This window comes from Cuculus canorus, chromosome 3 (genome assembly GCF_017976375.1).
Source record: "Cuculus canorus isolate bCucCan1 chromosome 3, bCucCan1.pri, whole genome shotgun sequence".
Taxonomy (NCBI): Eukaryota; Metazoa; Chordata; class Aves; order Cuculiformes; family Cuculidae; genus Cuculus; species Cuculus canorus.
The window spans coordinates 63,644,791-63,663,893 of NC_071403.1; the positions used below are offsets into that span (position 1 = coordinate 63,644,791).

A 19,103-nucleotide genomic window follows, 5' to 3' on the forward strand; every position below is an offset into this window, starting at 1 on the left:
AGCAAAATGCGGATGTTGAAGCAATGGCATAACGAGTTGAAGCATCTTGAGCTGAAAAGATCATACAGTGTTTCTAAATAAATGTATTACTTGTAGTGTGTTGCTACTTCATATATCATGGACTTCCTCTGCAGAGATTTTTAGCAATACTAGAAGCACCAATATTGTGCTTTTCTTGCATGGTTAAAATAAGACTCGGAAGTAGTAATGCACAGAGTATAAAACAGGCTGATTTATGAGACACAATGTAAGAAATTATTCTCAAAGGGTGCAAGTAAAGAAATTATTCGGTCTTAATCTATCCTTTGACTCCCTACTAAACCAGTACCAGATATGAATTCAGCAGTTTTGAAAGTATGTGTAATTATTAAAAGTTTAAGGTACCAAAATATGCAGAATAAAAAAAAAACAAACAAAAAACCAACCCCAAAACTTGTGAAGAACATTAAAAAGTCCCCAAACAAATAATCAACTAGCAGATTTTTTTAAAAAGGAAAAAGCCACAATGTAAATATTCCACTCTCAAAATCACAGCTTATGAAGCATATTGAAGAGATGCTTACAGCTATAGCACTATTGATGATGCCTATCTGGCAACTCAATTCAGTGAATGAGTTTTGGTCCTTTAATAGAATTAACATATTGAGAAGATTGATGAGTAGTTAAAGCTGACTTCACACAGAAGGTATCAGTTTTTAGGGTTTAATAGGACAAAGTAAAACTGTCTATCCCAGGGAAATATTTTTATTTGTGTGTGTATATATATGTTTTGTTAAGCCATAACTTTAAATTGCTGATCTTGGAAAAACATTCCTGTTGGAACATAACACGCCCACATCTTTGCATGAGAAACTAACCTTGACTGGGTAGTATATATTTCAAGTAATCTTAGGAGATTTGAGTGGATTTCACAGAAAAGTCAAATAATTACTGTAGTTGAAAGCAAGTGCTATTAATGAGCTCTGAAAGTTTGCTGTTTTAATATTGTGATTTGACAGCAAACCCATACCTCATTTATCTGGTCTTCTGAAATGCAGTTCTGAGCAAGCAGTTTGCCCATTTATGGCTATTACTGGCAGCATTTAGGTTTTAGGAGCAATTTTTAGCTATAGAAACTTATGATGCTTCTAAACATGTTGTGTGGGTTTATTTTTTTGTTTTTAGTTACTGGGTCATCTGCTAAATTATTTAGTTATTTCTTAGTTTCTGTGATTATAAAGATTTCATGAAAATAATTAAGTAGCCCATAATGAATAGATAATATTAAGAATCTGCTGTGTGCTGTTCTTTGTTCAGTAACTGCCCTTGCTTTTCAAAATTGGATGTTTACAAATAAATAGGGCTTTGTAGAATACAAAGCAGAACATCTGTCTGGTTTTGCCAGAACGCTTCTTGAGGAATCAGAATGATAAATGCAGTGATGTGCTTATCAAAAGCTTATGCTCTTTGACTTAGTGCAGGTACCTGACATAACACAAAGCAGAATGTCATTTTGCTGGAAGATATGGTATCTGTAAAACTATGAACTAGTTTACCGGCTGACGCATAAGAATTTATCAGAATTAATGGATTAGTCCAAGATGGTACTTGGTCATAATCTTAAAGCACTGTGTCTGTCTGTACATTAGCCTTAGTTGCACATTGGTTTCAGAGTGTTCATTTGGAAACTTGGGAAGGAGAATAGCTTTCTGACTCAGGTTATCAGTTTAGCAATCTGAATACTATTCCTGCTATCCCATAGCCATGCACTGTTATTGTAGGTAGGCAGTGTCATCTTTGCTCCTTACCTCTCTATTTGTTGAATGGAGATAACAGTATTTCCAGGAGTTTTACAAAGTTGACCAGACTCTGAACTGAGGGATGAATGAGAAGGGGTGGAAGAATTATCCATTAAAGTATCTAAACAAATTTGGCAGCTTCTCAAGTTGGATTAGTTGCTACTTGCAATAAATGCAGCTATATCTGAGACTATGCCCCATTGTTGTTATGGTGACTGTCTTGTGCGTTTGATAATAAGCTGCAACACCACTGTGTACACAGAAATTGTGTGGTTATGGACACCTACATTTCCTTATTCTCTTGATAATTTTTTTTCTGTATCCAAAAACCAGAAAAAGGACAAAGTAATATCTTGGAGTTTACTAATGAAGGCTACTATGATAATAGCCAATTGTGATGGAAATACTAAAATTTTCCAATTTCCACAGAGGAAAATGGCAGATGTGTATCAAAGTGATAGTTATTCAGCATAAAAAGAATAACAGAAATATCTGCCTGTTGAAGTGTCTGTAGGGATTTGAGGTCTGTGCTGTTGCTCTGTCTTCCAAACTCTGCTGGAGTTTCTTCAAGGCTATACGCTGTTCTCTATACTCTGTTTGTTGTGGTTGTTTGCAACATGAAGTTTAAATCAAATACTTCTGTTAGTCATGCCAGAACACAGAGACTGTTTTTTTTAAAGGAGATTTTAATTAGATGAAGCACATGCTAAGTTTCATTCCTTGAGTATGACAGATACACGCTATTGCTTATTAACACATGTGTTACCTTGATCAATTACAAAGACCTGTCTTGTGGATGGGAGGTGTTCTTTTAGGTATCCATTAAATATTTGTAATGCATGGACAAGTATTTCTACGTCTTGAAAAGCAGTTTGCCCAAGAATTTAGATTCCAAGTGGATGAAAAGTTCCTACAAGTGATTACATTTTGGCACTAAACATCTCTGCTTGGTTGGCTTCCTGGAAATTTTAATCTCTGTTTAGTTTAATCTCTGTTTAGTTTAATGTGATATTAAGTAACTCAGCATTTGACAGAGTTGTTTAAGTCACTAATATTCTTGTCAGCACCTCTGTATTGCCTATACCCCTCAGTTTTCAGGCTTGTATAATAAGAGTTAGCAAAGAGGTGGATAGGATTGTATCTGGATATATAATGATGTATTTGCTTAACTTTTAAGGTTATAGTTAAAGCCTTTTGAAAAGTAAATTACTTAAATCAGTTCTAATCTAACAGTGACTGACAGAAAAAATTCTGATCATCTAAAACCTCATCTGCCTAATTTATGGATGTGAAAGTGCTCAGAAGATAATAGGAAGAAATGAACCAACTTCAGACATCTTGTAATTCAAGATTTGAGAATATTTGAAAAATACTTTTCTTTTATAGACATTTACTGTAATGCAGACTTAGCTTTCTTTCTACAAGAGAGAAATGACCTTCAGTAAAGCTTCCTTTGGAGTGTGACTTCAAATAATGAACTTGTATATTTTTAGCTCTCCTGGTACTGGAACTGGATGGCATTTGCTGATTTGAAAACAGGTTTAGAAAGACTGTGCTGAGATGCTTGCCCACTTACCAGTCTTATCTAAAGAAATGGAATGGAATAGTATATCTCTATATAATTCTGCAACACAATCAAATTGCGTATGTATAGGAATGTTCTGAACATGTAGTCAGTAAATGCTGGAAGACTGAATCCAAGGTAGAGTTGATATCAGGTTCTTCTCTGATATGTGCACAGAAATGCAAAGGAACTTAGAGCTGGTTGTATATAACACATCAGTACCTGTGATCACCTTTCACACAATCTGACATTGGCATCACATCTTTCTTAAGCTTTCCTATTAATTTTATCAACCCCACTTGGCTGGCGTGCAAAGTTCCACAACAGCATGACTCTGGCCTGAATTAAGAGCACATTTACTGTAACCATCTACAACACAAAACAAGGAAAATGTAGCAAAGGAGAGTTGTGATTTGCTTTGTGTTTTTAATAATCATGTCCTGCCAAACCAGGAATTACCTTTGGAAAAAGGCATGGGAGGATGACTAATTTTCTTTAATTATTAAGCATTTTAAAATAAATTAGTCTTTATTTTTGAGCTATGTATTTAGCGAAATAAGCCAAGTACTCTGTATACTGTACAGCAAAAGAAGAGAAAACATTTGTAAAAGTAACTGAGGAAATTTTTGTGTCAGGAAATACAGCAGTTGATATATCCCTGCTCTTAATCCTCCTTCTACAGCCTCTCCATCATACATATATGCTTGGTGATTGTGCATAATTGGTTTGCAAGGAAGGTTATGATGCATTAGATCATTAACTAAAATTAAGTGTGTCAGGCACTTGCCTCAGTCAGACTTAAATTTTTGCTGCTGTCAGCATAGTCATTTTTGTAGATGGGCTATGTAGAACGCTTTTCAGACTTCTACTAAAAGCATAGTATACAATAGTAGGGAATGGGGCAGTACAAAGTGGAATTGGTAGTCTATTTCAGTAGAAAGCAGCCTTACTATTTTGTCTGTCTCTGGCTATATGGGTATTTTAGCATGTTCTCTAATGATTCTTTTTGGATATAACTCTGACACAGGGTATGATGGTGATAGGGTTGTTGGAGTCTCCGTTCTGCTCGTGTGGTTATTTAGGAAGAAGAGCTAGGAAGAGAAAGAAAAGCTAGGAAGAGAAAGAGGTAGGAGGGTGGGTATATAGCTGCACTCTTAACATCACTCTTTTTAATCTGAAAATAAACATTTACTTGAATCAAGTGTAATTAAGATTAGCTTTTAGCTCTGTATTTTGGTCTTCTGTATGCTTGATTTTGGCCTTTAGGGATTTCTCTTTATTAATTACACTTGAACATTGTGAACTGCATGTATAACGCATGTGCATATTACATTTTCCTGGATTTAATGCCTGTTGGAAAGTAGTTACTACTTTTTGCTTTTCCAGTTGACTGGGTTGTAAGTGATATGCAGTTTGGGCACTCTTGCTGGGATACAAGGAAAATTGTTTTGCCTACACATAGGGCTATGGTTTGCTACATGGCAACAATTAAAAAGAGATTAAATGAATTAATTTTTTAAATATCTGATTAAACTCTGTTTAATTGCCTGTTCTTTTCAGAATTAAACATACCTTAATTTAGTTTAGTTTAATTATTAGAGTGAAGTAAATTAAACAAAGTAAAAGGCCAGCATTCAGGCATTTATTTAATTTAATGAACTTTTCTGCATGTTCTATTGTAAAAAGGTTCCTGGAAGAACAACATTTATGGTAAACATGGCTGCCTTTATGTGTGCAGTTTTGCAGTCTCATGTTGTTCTGCTTCAGTTGCATGTTTCACAGAATAGAATCACTTGGTTGGAAGGGACCCACTGGGTCATCGAGTCCAACCATTCCTAACACTCCCTAAACCATGCCCCTCAGCACCTTGTCCACCCATCCCTTAAACACCTCCAAGGAAGGTGAGTAGAGAGCAATAAGGTCTCCCCTCAACCTCCTTTTCTCCAGGCTAAACAACCCCAGCTCCCCCAGCTATAGTTCTGTTGTTATATTACATTTTACTTACATTTGATGTTAAATGTGACTTCTTCATAATCATTCATGTGAAATTTATTGTTGGAAACTCCTAATTTTCTTCATGAATGAATGGGCAGAATGCACAGAGTGATAATATCTTTTTCTATTCTTAAACAGAACAGAGACTTATTACAATCAAGTTTTTTCTTTTAACTAAAACCATATTTCTGCAAAGGGATTCTCCAGCTTGTGGTTGTGTTATGTTGAAGAACTGGGATTTAATTAAGGGTCTGCTTCTGGTCTTTCAGGTTTGTTGGCAAGATCTTCTCTGACTGTATTACTATGAGGATTTAGTTCCATAACATTTGTATTTCATGCATACTGGCTTTTGTTACAAGGACAGGCAAACAGGAAAAACACAAATGCAGTTGTTACAATTATTTTAATTGATTCCCCCACGTTCACAACTCTGAGGACAAAAATTATGATGAGAATTCGATTCTCCTTTTGTTCATGGATATCTTGCTGAATTTAGCAATGATTTTTTAAGTCATTCCTCAGACTATGTTGTTTCAGAAGTATAACCACTGTTCTGTTTATTTTTTGGTAGGATGATGAAGTGGTTCTGCAGTGCACTGCAACTGTTCTTAAAGAGCAACAGAAACTGTGTCTTGCGGCAGAAGGATTTGGCAACAGGCTTTGCTTTTTGGAATCCACATCGAACTCTAAGGTACTGCTGTGTTTTGTGTCACATATGAAGCAAGTTCTAATATTGATTGCTTTGTACTGTACAGAAATCTGTCTAGGAGAATGGAAACATCACATCTGTCAACAGCATAAGGAATCTTTAATCCCCTTTTGAAGTGTAATTTTTCCTTTGTAATGGCCCTTTTGCTGAACTCTAATGCTGTGCTTTCTCTTTTGGGTTCACTTTAGAACTAGTTAGCTGCAGAAGCCCATCTCGGTAATATGCTTGTTATTTCAGTGTCTGAACTCAGTTGTAGTAAGCTGTAAGTGCAATTTTGGTGTGCTGCAATCAAAAGACACTTTTGATAACTCTGATTTTACATCCATAAGAAAGAGAGTGATTATTCAATTTGTGATGTTTTTATTCTGACAGTAAAGTTGAGCTGATTATTGCTTTAAGTCCTTCTAATTCCCTATCTAAGCAGAGTGATAGTGCAAGTATCAAAACTATCTCCTCTAATGTTTGTTACCTAAGCCTCCTATAGCTCTTCCATATATGCAGTAGATACAGTAGTTTGAAAAATTAACTTTGGTACTTGTTGCAAAGGAGGGGGTTTGTTTCACAATCATGTATGTTCAAATAAGTGTTTCATAGACAAAAATGTGCTGTCTGTGGGTAGAACTGATTTTGTGATTAAAGTAATACGTATACTTGGACATGTTCTTATACAAAAATAATGTTGCTTAACATATTTGTTTTTTCTTCAACTGAAATATAAAAACATCTAGACAGATTCAGAAGAAAAATTGATAATTTTTTTGCCTTCCAACTTCTGTAACATCACAATTCTCTCTGATACATTGCAGAGTAATGCTTCATCTTCTGTCTCATCATTCTGAATGTATTATTAATAATAATTTTTTCACTAGGATATAAATGATTCATTATAATAGCAGTGATCATGATGAATCCATTTGGGCTGCTCTGTTTTAAGTTAATCATTTTAACAATAAAAATTTGCTGGGAGGGAAGTGGTTGCAGTGCTAGTAGCCTGTGAGGCCAGAAAAATCTATTTAATGAATTTAGTAGTATTTAGTAAGTTTGGATGTTAATTTTACAGTGTCTCTCTTACTATATAAAACTTCTGAACATCTTTGTCTTTATGGAATACAGTATGAATTTCATGCCAGTTTCCTATGCTTTGTTGTTGATGCTGCTTTTTCTACATGTTTTGTGAAGCAATATTTATTCTGCTCATTCTGCATGAGCTAGGGGGAAAAACACAAACAAAAGAAACACCATGCAGCTCCTCTTTGTTTTAATTTTAAGGGCTGACGGTTTCTAGGATGAGCTCATTTGAAGTCATTTGGAGATATAAATACTGAGGGAGCCATAAAATTTCCAATTCCTTAAAGCAAAGTTGACTGTAAAGAAGAGTAAAGAAAAAGGCTTTTTTTTTTTTCCTAATGTCTGTGTCCATAGAATGTTATTATTGCATTATATAAGGAAGAGCATGGAAAATATTACAATAGATGTATGATGATTTGAAAAAGGATCCCTCGGAGCTTTTGAGGCATTTAAAATTTTCCCTACATGTCTTTAATACTGTTTTCCAGTTGCAATGGGATTGTCATGCACTTTAATGCAAACTGTAGTGTGGCATCTGAGTCAGACAGGTATTAAGGATGAGGTACCAAACCAAGCACCAGTAATAGGCCAAACACAAGTAATAGACCACAACTCTCATCCTGGACTTGCTTTCTTGAGAATGCCTGATGCAATCCCCTGTTTTCCCCAACATCCTTCAAGATGTGACTCCTAGTGGTGTAGCTGTTGTTTTATTAGCACAGCTTATTTCTTGCCCTGGGATCATTGAATAATTCACACTATAAAGATGATGGTTGATTTGAAGATATATATTTATGGAATACTTTGACAAGTACTGACTACTAAGACTTCTCCCATTACAACAGTAACACTGGCATACCCATTATGAAAACTGTGTAATCTTTTTTTTTCTCCTGTTCATTACACACAAGTGTTTCTTTTGAGGGTCATGTACATTCACTCAGCATGGGAGGAGAATAGCAGATTTTGAAAACATCATTCTAACAAAAGATCAAAGATGATTTTTGGGCTAAATTAGCAAACACTTTAATAAGCATTACCAGTTTACATGTGTTCATATTTCAGAACTCTCTAAATTCTACTTTCTTACCTTTATTTGTAAGAAATCCATGCTTGTCAAATCACTTGACTGAGCAAACGTATTCTCTTTATTTCTTAGCTCTGCGAGTTCATTGTTTTTCTGTATATTCTGTAAGATGCTTGAATCTTAAATACGAATTTCATTCATATTTGGAGCCACATTAGAGCTTGGTTTTAGACTTGTGGTTAGTTTCTTTGGAGCATATGGAAAAACATCTTTTGCGCTTAGATTTGATGTTGGACTCCTGAGAAGTGCATTGTATCACAAAATCAAATTTTAAGGAATAAAATTTCAAAATATGGTTATATTTCTAAATTTGTAAATGATTTTGTACATAGGTTTGTGCATTCTTACAGGAAGATTTAAGAGTTTGGTTGTTCAGCCTAAAGAAGAGAAGGCTCCAGGGAGACATTATAGTGGTCTCCTGGTACTTAAAGGGAGCATACAGGAAAGCTGAGGAGGGGCTTTTTATCAGAGAGTGCAGTGATAGGATGAGGGGTAATGGCTTTGAACTAAAGGAGGAATTATTTATATTAGGTATCAGTAAGAAATTTTTTACTGTGGGAGTGGTGAGGCACTGGAACAGGTTGTCCAGAGAAGTTGTGGATGCCCCATCACATGTTTAAGGCCAAGTTGGATGGGGCTTTGAGCAACCTGATCTAGTAGAAGGTGTCCCTGCTCATGGCAGGGGGATTGGAACTAAATGATTTTTAATATCCCTTCCAACCCAAAGTATTCTATGATTTTATATGGTCTAGGAAGTGCTCAGTAAAGGGGAAAAACAGCACATCAAGGCTACACAACTTTTAGTACAGCATGAGAGGCTTTGCTGCCGGGTCACACTGTGGGGTCATGCCCACCTTACTTCCCTCAGGTCCTTTTCTGCACAACTACATCCTAGGCAGTTGGACCCCGAACTGGGTCAGAGAGTACTGGGTCTTTGTACAGCAAGTATGTTTTTGATTTGAAATGAATTATTTGAGCCAGTGGATTGGATTGTGGTTGTGAAGGACACACAGAGGGACTAGATTCTGTATTAGTGAGTCTTAACAAAATCAGGGATGTGTCTTTTTAAGATTCTTTTGAGTTCTGCTAGAGACTATGCTTTAGCTTTGACTGGTAGTTAGAGAAAAGGCATTTTGCACTTTGTTGTCTTTATTTCTTTTGTTATTTTGACTTGGGAGTGTCAGTAAGATTAGTTGCTGCCTTTACACTGTAAATGCAGTTGATCTGGTACTTTCAGTATAGCAGCTTCCTGACTCCTCAGAGCTTGTCACCAGATTCCTCAAAATGATTCCATTATCTCCAAGAGCAAAAGAATAGATAAACAAGATGTCAGATCTAAATTACACCTAATTTTATTAATTGGAGAAAGTTCTGGTGTAAAACAATAAGGCTGATACAAGACAAATGCATGATTACATCACCTGTAGAGGTGTAGTATATCAAGTGAAAAATAATTCTATTTCAGTCTCTACTGATTTCAAAGCAGATCTATCTCAAAATAGATGTTGTTCTAGGCATAGTTTGCACATTCCAAATGTAAAATATATAAACCTTAAAAAATTTTTATAATGCAAATAGTTGCAACATCAAGAATAACAAAACCCAAAGAAGACATACTGAAGACAAAATTTAAAGCGCTTAGTTTATTTGTCTTATCCCATTATTTCTCCAGCAAATCTTGTTACATCTACATCACTAATTTTAATTTCCTAAAAAAAGAAGTAGTAAGGGATGCATGCCAGAAAAAAAACCAAAAAAACCCAACCAACATAAACTTTTTTTTTGACAGTGGTCTATAGGTTATTTTGCTTCATCAGTGTTTGCTGTACTTTCAAATCTATTCCTTTTTTTGGAAGACCATCCCTTTTATTGCAACAAGAATTATGAATAGTTAATTTATCTCAATGACTAGTGAGATCTGTCTCTTTGCACCTGAAAATTAGGTTGTTGCTTCTTGTATACAAATAGATTGCTAAGACAAAGGAGTCCATTAATTAAAAGATTTTACTGTCTGCCATTGAAGTATTTTTTCTTTAGATCTGAATAATGCACAGAGTTTTGAAAAGCAAACAAGGTACATCTGTATTTTTACAGCTCCTGAAAAGTATACTGATCCGTGGTGTAGAAAAATGCTCAGCTCTGGGCCAGTCGCAAAGGTGCTTTTGATTCCTTGTGAAGCACTGCACAGCAGAACACTGAGAGTTATGCTTTTCTAATGGTATAAGCTGGTTTTTTTTCCCCTCTTGTTTTTATGGCAGGTGGTAAACTTGTATACTTTAATTTCAAGTTGCTTTTGAAGTTTAAAAGAACTGCTTTCCATCATTAAAGAAGACTGATAAGAATTATGTCTTTTTTTTTGTTTCCTTGAGCTCTCAGCAATTTGGGCTCTAGGGAGGGAAGGATAACAGTGAGGAGTTTTGAAGATCTGAAAAAAACTCCTTTGTTTTGGGTTTTGTTTTGGGTTTTGTTTTTTTTTTTAAGAAGGCAGTGCAATGTGTGATCCTATGGTTTGAATCATATTATATATAAACTACATTGCTGAAAGAATAGTCTGAAAGCTTACTATACCCTTAATAATTCTATTTGTAAAGTGAGGAAAGGCTTCACTTTAGGGTAGTGCTTTTATGGTTTTTTCCAATATTGCTTTTGAAGAGTCACTTTTCTCCAGTGGCAGGGCATGGCTAGAACACAGGGAAAGATTCTGCAGATTGGTACTGGACTGATGTAAGCCAGGTGGTTGAGCCTTGCTGCTCCACAACCCAGAGCTATGTACATCAGTGGCGCTCCATTCTTTGTTGGTTCCTATATACTGCTGTTGTGTGCGGAGATAGAAAATAAACCTGATGGTAAGACTTAAGCACTGTTTCTTGTGCTGCCAAATACCAGTTCTTTGGATTTTTTATTTGCCCTTTTTTTCGTTCTGTTTTTAGTGAGTAGGTGAATCAGCAGGAGATGGATAGGTGGCTATGCTGGAAGGGAAGAAGAGAATCAAGGGAGGGAGAATAGAGAAGGATGGCCACCTGGCACAAATGAAATTACAAGAAAGTATGATTCACTAGTGTATTTACACAAGCAATTTCCTTGCCAGCAGTCAGATGCTGTAAAGGTGTGTCTAGAGAAGGGTGTCATCCTGAAAGGTGGGCAGGGACACTGGCTTAACTCCTTTACTTTGATTGCCTTTGGGAGAAAAACTCTTTTCTCCATTTGTCTTCCAGAGTGTAAGATCTGAAGGCAAGAATTGCCTTCTTTCTTTGTTTTGTACAGCAAACACTTGAGCATGTTCTCAGTGACAAAGGCAAATATTTTTTTTGACACCAGAGAAACTGAGTCTGAAACTGCTTCTAACAGCTGAGAAACTGTACTTGTGCTGTACACAGCTCTTGATCGCGTAAATCCATATATATAAAATAAAGCACGTGGTGTCCATTAATATACGGATGCAAGCAGTTGTGTTTGAGCAGTTATTGCATAATGAAATACTACATTTTTTAAACTTTGATTTACACTGATGAAACAAATCAGAGTTATCTGCTTGTGTTTACAGTGCATCATTAGGTGTTTCCTCTTTTTTTTTTTTTAATAGTTTCTGTGGTTTCCATTGACTCCTTCTAAAAAAGGTCTAAAAAGATTGTCAGGGCTTTGGCAAGTCTTTGTAGCTGCACCTCTGAGGCTGTTTTAATTGCCTTTGTGTCACATTGCCAAAATTACCATCTTTGCCATTAAATATGTATGTTTCTTAATCTTATGTAATCACATGTTCAGAGGAATCCATTTAGCAGACATTCACTAAGATAATGGATTTTAATAATTTTACTTAAGAGCTGGTAACAAATCTATGCATGCTTACATATTACTTGCCCTACTTTATAACGTAACTTAGACATGGATAGGTGTAGGTCAAACAGGATGTTGTTCAATGAATATTTTTTTCCCAGTAGAATGCTTCTCTGTAGAAGCAACGTAAATAAGAACATAGTATGTTACACTGCATTTTTATGTAGTTTTACGTGTACATAGTTTTTATAATTGTAAATATTATATTTATTATTTATGTATATCAGGTTCAATTTTATTCTTTTTAAATCTTGTATAAATCCTGACCCTAAATGCAGATGTGTAGCCATGTCCACCAAACCTGATGGCAATCCTTTCACTTAATCCCACAAGCAATCAGAATTACTTATTGAGATGGAAAGCAAATAAATTAAAATGAATGTGAAACATTCAGACTATGAAAGACACTGGGTGAGATCTCCATGGATGTATAGTAGTAAAAGAAATATGGCTCTATATCGGCTCAAAATTGTGTGCGGTATTAGGAGGCATAATAATTCAACATAGTGTGTTGGTACTGTCTTCTGTAATGAGGTAGTTTTAAAAAAAGTAAAGAAAATATGTGGTAATTTTCAAAGCATTTCCAACCAAATAGTGTAATCATAATATATCCAATCTACAAAAAATGTGATATTACTATAGGCCAGTTCTCTGGATACATCTGCCAGTAATTATGCTTTCTTTGTTGCTGATAACTCTGCATGCTTAACATTGATAACTTAGAATCCATGGGATTTTATTATAAGACTAAAAATATGTTGCGTACTTGGGATTTTTTTTTTTGTCAAAATGTGTTTTAGAAATATTAGAGATTGTTATAAATGAAGCAGTTAAAAAAAGAACTTCCAAAGGGAAGTATGGAATACCTAAATATGCTGGTAGGCTACATGACATGTAACCTGCAAATGTCACTACAAAAGCTGAGAGATAGAATTCAAATAATTTTGTAGTTAAAAGGAATTAATTAAGTGATGGTAATACTCGGTGATGGCACTGCATGAAAGAGCAGTACATGTGATATGTATGTGTACATTATGTCTGTTACCAACTAACCAGTGCAAGACAAATTTCAAAGTACTCATTTCATTTTCAATTTAAGAATTTGTTTCGTACAGTTAGCAACATAGGTCACCCATTCAAGAAACATAACCCAAAGCTGTATAATTTTTGTAATTTAACGAACAAAACAGGAATTGTAATTTCTCCAGTCAAATCTGTAGTTTGTGACTTTCTTCATTATCTAAATGTCTTGTAAAAGTAAGAAAATAAACACAAGATGTTTACAAATGCACATACGATGGTGGTTAGTGGTGGATTTGGTGTTTTTTTTATTTTATTTTTTTTATTGTAGTGGAACTGAGGTAGGAATTCAACTTCTGGTAACTGTTTAGGCCTCATTATATAGAGGTTAAAACTGTTTGATTCAAGCACAGCTCCAGCAGCTTTGGGCTTGCTGCATGACCCTGGCTAACTGAACATCACAAGGGTACACAATGGCATATTCTGTTAAGTCCTCTAGAGCTCAGCGTTTTAAATATTTTCTCTGATGGGTTTATAGCAGAATGTACTTAATTAGTGCACAGAGAGTAGTTACAAAGCAGTCATTTGAATTTTAATTGGGCTGATATGTAGCTGTGCATCTGAAAAGCTGAAAAAAACCCCCAGATTCATAAATCTGTGTGCTTCAAGCTAAGAACACATGAAAGTGCAAATGCTTTTTTAAAGCCCTTCAGACAAATGTTCATCTACAGTAGCGTTTCATAGTAGCTGTGCAGCCCTGCTCAATACTTGAAACCATGGTATCGTTAGTTTGTGCTCAGTATTTTTAGGCACTGTTGGGCTAAATCAGGCTTGGCAGACTCCTGTGAGTGATCCTAACCCAATGTGCTCTCACAAAGTAGAATGAAGAACTATGGCCTATTAATGAGTGAATCTGTTTCTTTGAGGTAAGTTAGTTATATCTGAAATGAAACAAAAAGAAAAGAATATCAAAGACTATATTGGTTTATTAAGACTTTTTGCAACTTTTATCTTTTGTGTGGTAATATTCAAGATCCTAGGCTTTTCCTCCTGATTACTTCCATGTGAAAAAAGGAAGAGGATTTATGCTTTTTTAACAATAGAGGGAATGCTGAAACTTGCTATCATAACAATATATTTGCAACATTAAATTGGTGGTCTTAGTTTATACTCTGGACTGGAAAGGAGAAATTGGTTCAAGTGGAAATAGCTTGGAGGCTGAAGATGTATGTTTTGTGTCCCTCTGCCTGAAACTCAAATGCAAGTTGTTTTCTCATGCTGGCAAGGGGCGTTGCCATATACAAATACAAGCATAACTTTTTCTGGTTTCACAAGCAAAAGAACAGTTGCTTTTTTTTTTTGTGTGTGTTAAAAACAGAGGCCACAGAGTAAAAGAAGTGATTATATTCTAAGAGAGTATGAATAAATTCAGAAGGCCAGAGTTCAGGCAGCCTTTCCCATTTTAAGTATTTTGTATAATTGCTGAAAGATTTTCGTTTGTTTGAAAACCTCAAGATATGAGTGATGGACATGCAGTTTATACATGAACTATGAATGACACTTGACACCTCCAGTCTGCTTTTTCTTACTAATAGCTGGAGGATGGCAATAATACTGTGGTTTCCCACAGTATTATTAATAGCTTAAGATGTCCTCCCTCTTTGTCTTTTTTCGCTTTGCCTTTTCAAATACAATTTATAAGCCAAAGAAATTTATGGTTCTCTGTGCTCCAGTGCAAGGGTCTTGTAAAGTAGTGACTGTGTGCGGTCTACTTTTACACTGCCTTCAATCTGCTAGCTGAAGAGCTGAGTGAGCTAGAAGAGGTTGAAGCTAATGCTCTGCTTATTTGAATGTGAGTTTTTCTTGTTCTAGAGAAAATGATATTCTTTAGTGAGTCCCTATGAATAATAATAATCACTGGTTTTGAGCTTTAACTCCTTAGAAGTTGTCTATTATCTCCCTCTGGAAATGAAGAACATATTTAGGAGTGGGAAACCTGTTCTATCTTCTGTATTTGTACTCTTTGACATATTTACAAATATATAATCCACAAAAATGTTGCCTTTTCATGAGAATTGACTTTTTATATTCCATTGAAAAAACAGGAAACTAATGTCACTGGGCTGATTTCGAAAGACTGATACAGTCTTTGCTTAACAATCCTGCAAACTCTACCTCTATCAATGTTATATATCTTTTAATGGTAACAAGGAGTTAGGAATTTCAGGTTTTCTTGATGGTTCTCCAAGTATTGGCCAGTTCTAGTTGCACAGTACAATATTTAGAGCTGGTGATAAGGCCATAACCGAGGGAAATGTGAATAAAAATCAGTAACAGCAATTGTTCAACTGGCTTTAGATAATACATGATGAGTTAGTCAAAATAGTTTAGACAGCCAAGGTGTGTTAACATCATTAAAAGACACAGCAGGGAGAAGTTATTTTTATATGAAGGAAAATTTCAAAGCTCTTTGACTTTTCAAGTACTGTGAGAGAAAAGGCACAGCAAAAGACTTGCATGAGAAGGTTGGACAGAGGTCCTAGAAAGCAAACATATGTGCAATATATAATACTGGACTTGCCAAGAAAATATTTGAGTGCCCATTATTCAATAAATTGCAAATGGCAATAATACAGGATTTCTTTCTCCAATACATAAATTAATTAAGGATTAGGCAAGAAGGTCCATAGAAATGAAGTACAATCACAATGAGGTTTTATTTTAAATAAGAAATTTGTCTAGTGTTTTTAGCTGTTGTAAGAGTAAAGATTAATATGCTTTTGAGTGCAAATAATATCACTTTGATATGTGATTTGCTGTATTTGGATATTTGATTAGTAGCACACTTACAATTAATTTGATCCTTTTTTGTCTGGTACAGTTGCAAGTATGCATACCAGATTAATGATTATGAAACCCTTACTTTGTAAGCTCAAAATACTAAAAGAATTCTTTCCCATTCTGTACATTTCCAGCTTATTTATCATGAAGGTTAGCTGCAAGTATGGTTTCCATTAAAGGTCTTATTTTCACATGCACATAACTCTTATTAGAATTGTTTTATTTCTGCAGGAAAAGTGGATAAATGTATTTCTTACCAGAATTATTTAAGACAGACTCTGGTTATTTTGGAAAATTTGCAAGAGTATGGAATTTTTTAATTATTAATACTGCAGTTAATATCTTATGTGATGTCAAAATGTGAAATTTTGAAAAGGAAGAACTTGAATATGGTAAGGAAGGAAATTCCAGTTTGGTGAATGACCTAAATGAGTGCGATAGTCGCATGTAGGGGTGATACTGGTAAACCTCTGGTACTCCCTTCTTGAACGTGTACTCAAGAGTGGCAGGGAAAGAGTGAAAGTCCACATAGTTTGCCAGGTCCTTGAGACTGTCTTTATGGTCTCTGAATGTTTAAGCCTCTTGCTTATTACCTCTTGCATAATTTTCTTCTGAGGCAGGAGGGTTTTTTACTGGGAAATGCATGAGGGTACTTCTGTCTAGACAGTACTTTGTGGCAGCTTTTTGTGCTGGTTTGCTACTGAATGATAAGCAAAGTCCTTTAAAGCAGCAGTTGTTTGCTTAAAAGCTTAATAATAGTATTTCTGCTCCGTAGACTGAAAAATGACAAAATTTTTATCCTTAAAAAGCTGAACAAATAATCATTAATTAGTCTTCCATTTACACACTTACAGAGAAACTACAATTTCTGAGCATATATGGTGAGATTTTTAAAATAGATATTTATGCTTGAAAATATTATTGCACTTTTTATGAACAGTGAAACTCTGACAGTGTATGTTCCTAAATCCATAAAGAATTTCCTGACAGATAGTCTTTGCTCTTAGGGCTTTTCAAGTCTTTCTGTCCCTGACCCAAATATCTGCTGGATTTCCTCTCAGAGTACAAAAATTTCATGGTTAAAGATATATTTTTTTTTGAGTGAACAACTTTCAAAATGTCTTTCTAATTGATTTGCTTTACATAAGATATGAATATGTGTGCCTTTTAAGATAAGTGTACAGATTTGAATAGAATTATTTTTTAAATCAAGTAAATCGGATCAAAAAAGTCTAGAATGCAAAATTATCTGGGGAATATTCCACCCATCCTGAATCAGAATGGACATATTACCTTTAAAAGACAAATAATAAAAGTGATAAAATGAATTAAAGTACTGAGGATTGGTACATTATTCATCTTCATAAACTGGCTTTGTAATTAATTATTTTTTTTGCAAGCAGTATGGACTGGCACACCTAAATTTGAATGAAGCACATTTAGCTTCTGTAATGCTGGTGGGACAGACTGAAAATTCTGTGGGCAGTTATGTTTCGTTTGTTTTGAGTAAATTTAAAAATTGATTTAGGCACACGAATAAATATTAACTTAAGCAGAATGTATGCATTATTCATTTTGGTTAAAAGAACTGGTTTATTTTACATATGTATAAAGAAAATATAGACTGTTAATATGCAATTTAGTACTGTAAGTGCCTAAGTGCATTGTTGCATCTTGCCACAAAGGATTTTGATAGCTGTGTATGCTTGCTACTTTAAAACTGTGTTGCCTAGGAGAGAGCTGATGATGCATCTCCTTTCCATTATTTAAGGACAAGTCAGAGGTGACTCAGAGCATAAATTCCCAGTCCCCCATTCCAGCAATATTTGATGGGCACCGGTTTTCGTAGTGCAGTAGCCGAAATCTTACAATAAAATCATTGGAAGTTAGAATTTAGTGACCATTTTTATGTTTTATAGTTGATAGTTTATGAGATAAATAAGCAGGTTTTGCTTCTCTTTGATATATTGTTTCATATTCACCGCAAAGTGAGTGAATTGCTCGTTAGACTTGGTGTAGGGTATTCTGGAAGGGTTCATGTTTATATGTCTTTGGATTTCACTTGTACCTTATTTTTAATTCCACTGTGAATATTTCAGATACAGGATAAAGAAAAAAAATAACATAAATTTAACAGTAAGAAAATCTCTGCAAATAATGTCCTATTGATTATTAGAAGTAAGGTTTCTACTGAGACAGGTCAGGCCATGCCAGGTTATACAGCCACAAAAGACGTGCACATTTACCCTACTTGTTTGGTCCTGAAAGATTATAGGATTCCTACTTTGAAATATGATTGTTGTAACGTGCATGGTTTATAATAAATCTGGTCCGAGACTAGGAAGATTTTCCCATTGGGTGTCTGCTGTGTTTATAAAGATCATCTTTCTGATGCTTCAGAAATCCAAGGTTTGCTGCTTCCTTCCAGGTTCTAAATCAATAGTACTCTCACAACTGGTAATATCCTAGATTTTTTCATTAATTGTTGCAGTAGCTACAAATACAACTTAATCTCTAAGAATAAAAGCGAACTGTAAGTTTTGACTAATACACATAATATTAGCATACTAAGGTAGAATTTGCAGGATCAGCATGAAGTTAAACAAAAATGTTTTGTTAATTTGGATGTGTGCCTAGAACCTCTGTAGAACTGTTGATCCTCTGAGATTTTTTAGTTTTATTAATTAGCATAGAATTTTTCTAATTACCCTAAAAATCAACACATTTATATTGCATCAGGGTGATATACTATTAGCTAATGTTCATCTAAGCCACTGGCTACAGCAGCGTATATTATAATGGCTGTTGAGTTGATTGACCTGGTATCCATCAAGGCAAAAAAGTATTTGTATAGCTCCTTACCCAAAATCACTCTTATCTGTTGCTAAGAGTTTTAAATTTTCAAGAGATGAAACGGAGAATCAGCTCTCAATAACATACATAAGTTGGAGGATAAGAGGAAAAAACCTCTTTACTTGTCCGTTTAGAGATGGAATGTATGAGGCTCTCCATCTATAAAGAAAGTATCATATTGGGAATTACAACTTCCAAGCAGTTAAGAGAGTTTGTTCTATTAATAATAGCCTCATGACTCTGAGAAGAATTATGACATAAAATTTTGATGATTTTGCAACCATAAAATAATAGAATGTAATTGTATTCATATAACAACGGCCTAAGTAGAAATAGCTTTCTTACGCGTTTTTA

At 34.9% G+C, this 19,103-nt stretch overlaps 1 protein-coding gene across 1 annotated transcript in view; it reads left to right on the plus strand.

Annotated features, from left to right (window-relative positions):
- The window catches only part of RYR2 (ryanodine receptor 2), a 388,712-nt gene that overhangs the window by 88,478 nt on the left and 281,131 nt on the right, over nucleotides 1-19,103 (plus strand). Inside the window, exon 2 of the mRNA XM_054062870.1 lies at nucleotides 5,909-6,028. Coding sequence (XP_053918845.1) covers nucleotides 5,909-6,028 — 120 coding nt within the window. The remainder of the gene's footprint in view (nucleotides 1-5,908; nucleotides 6,029-19,103) is intronic.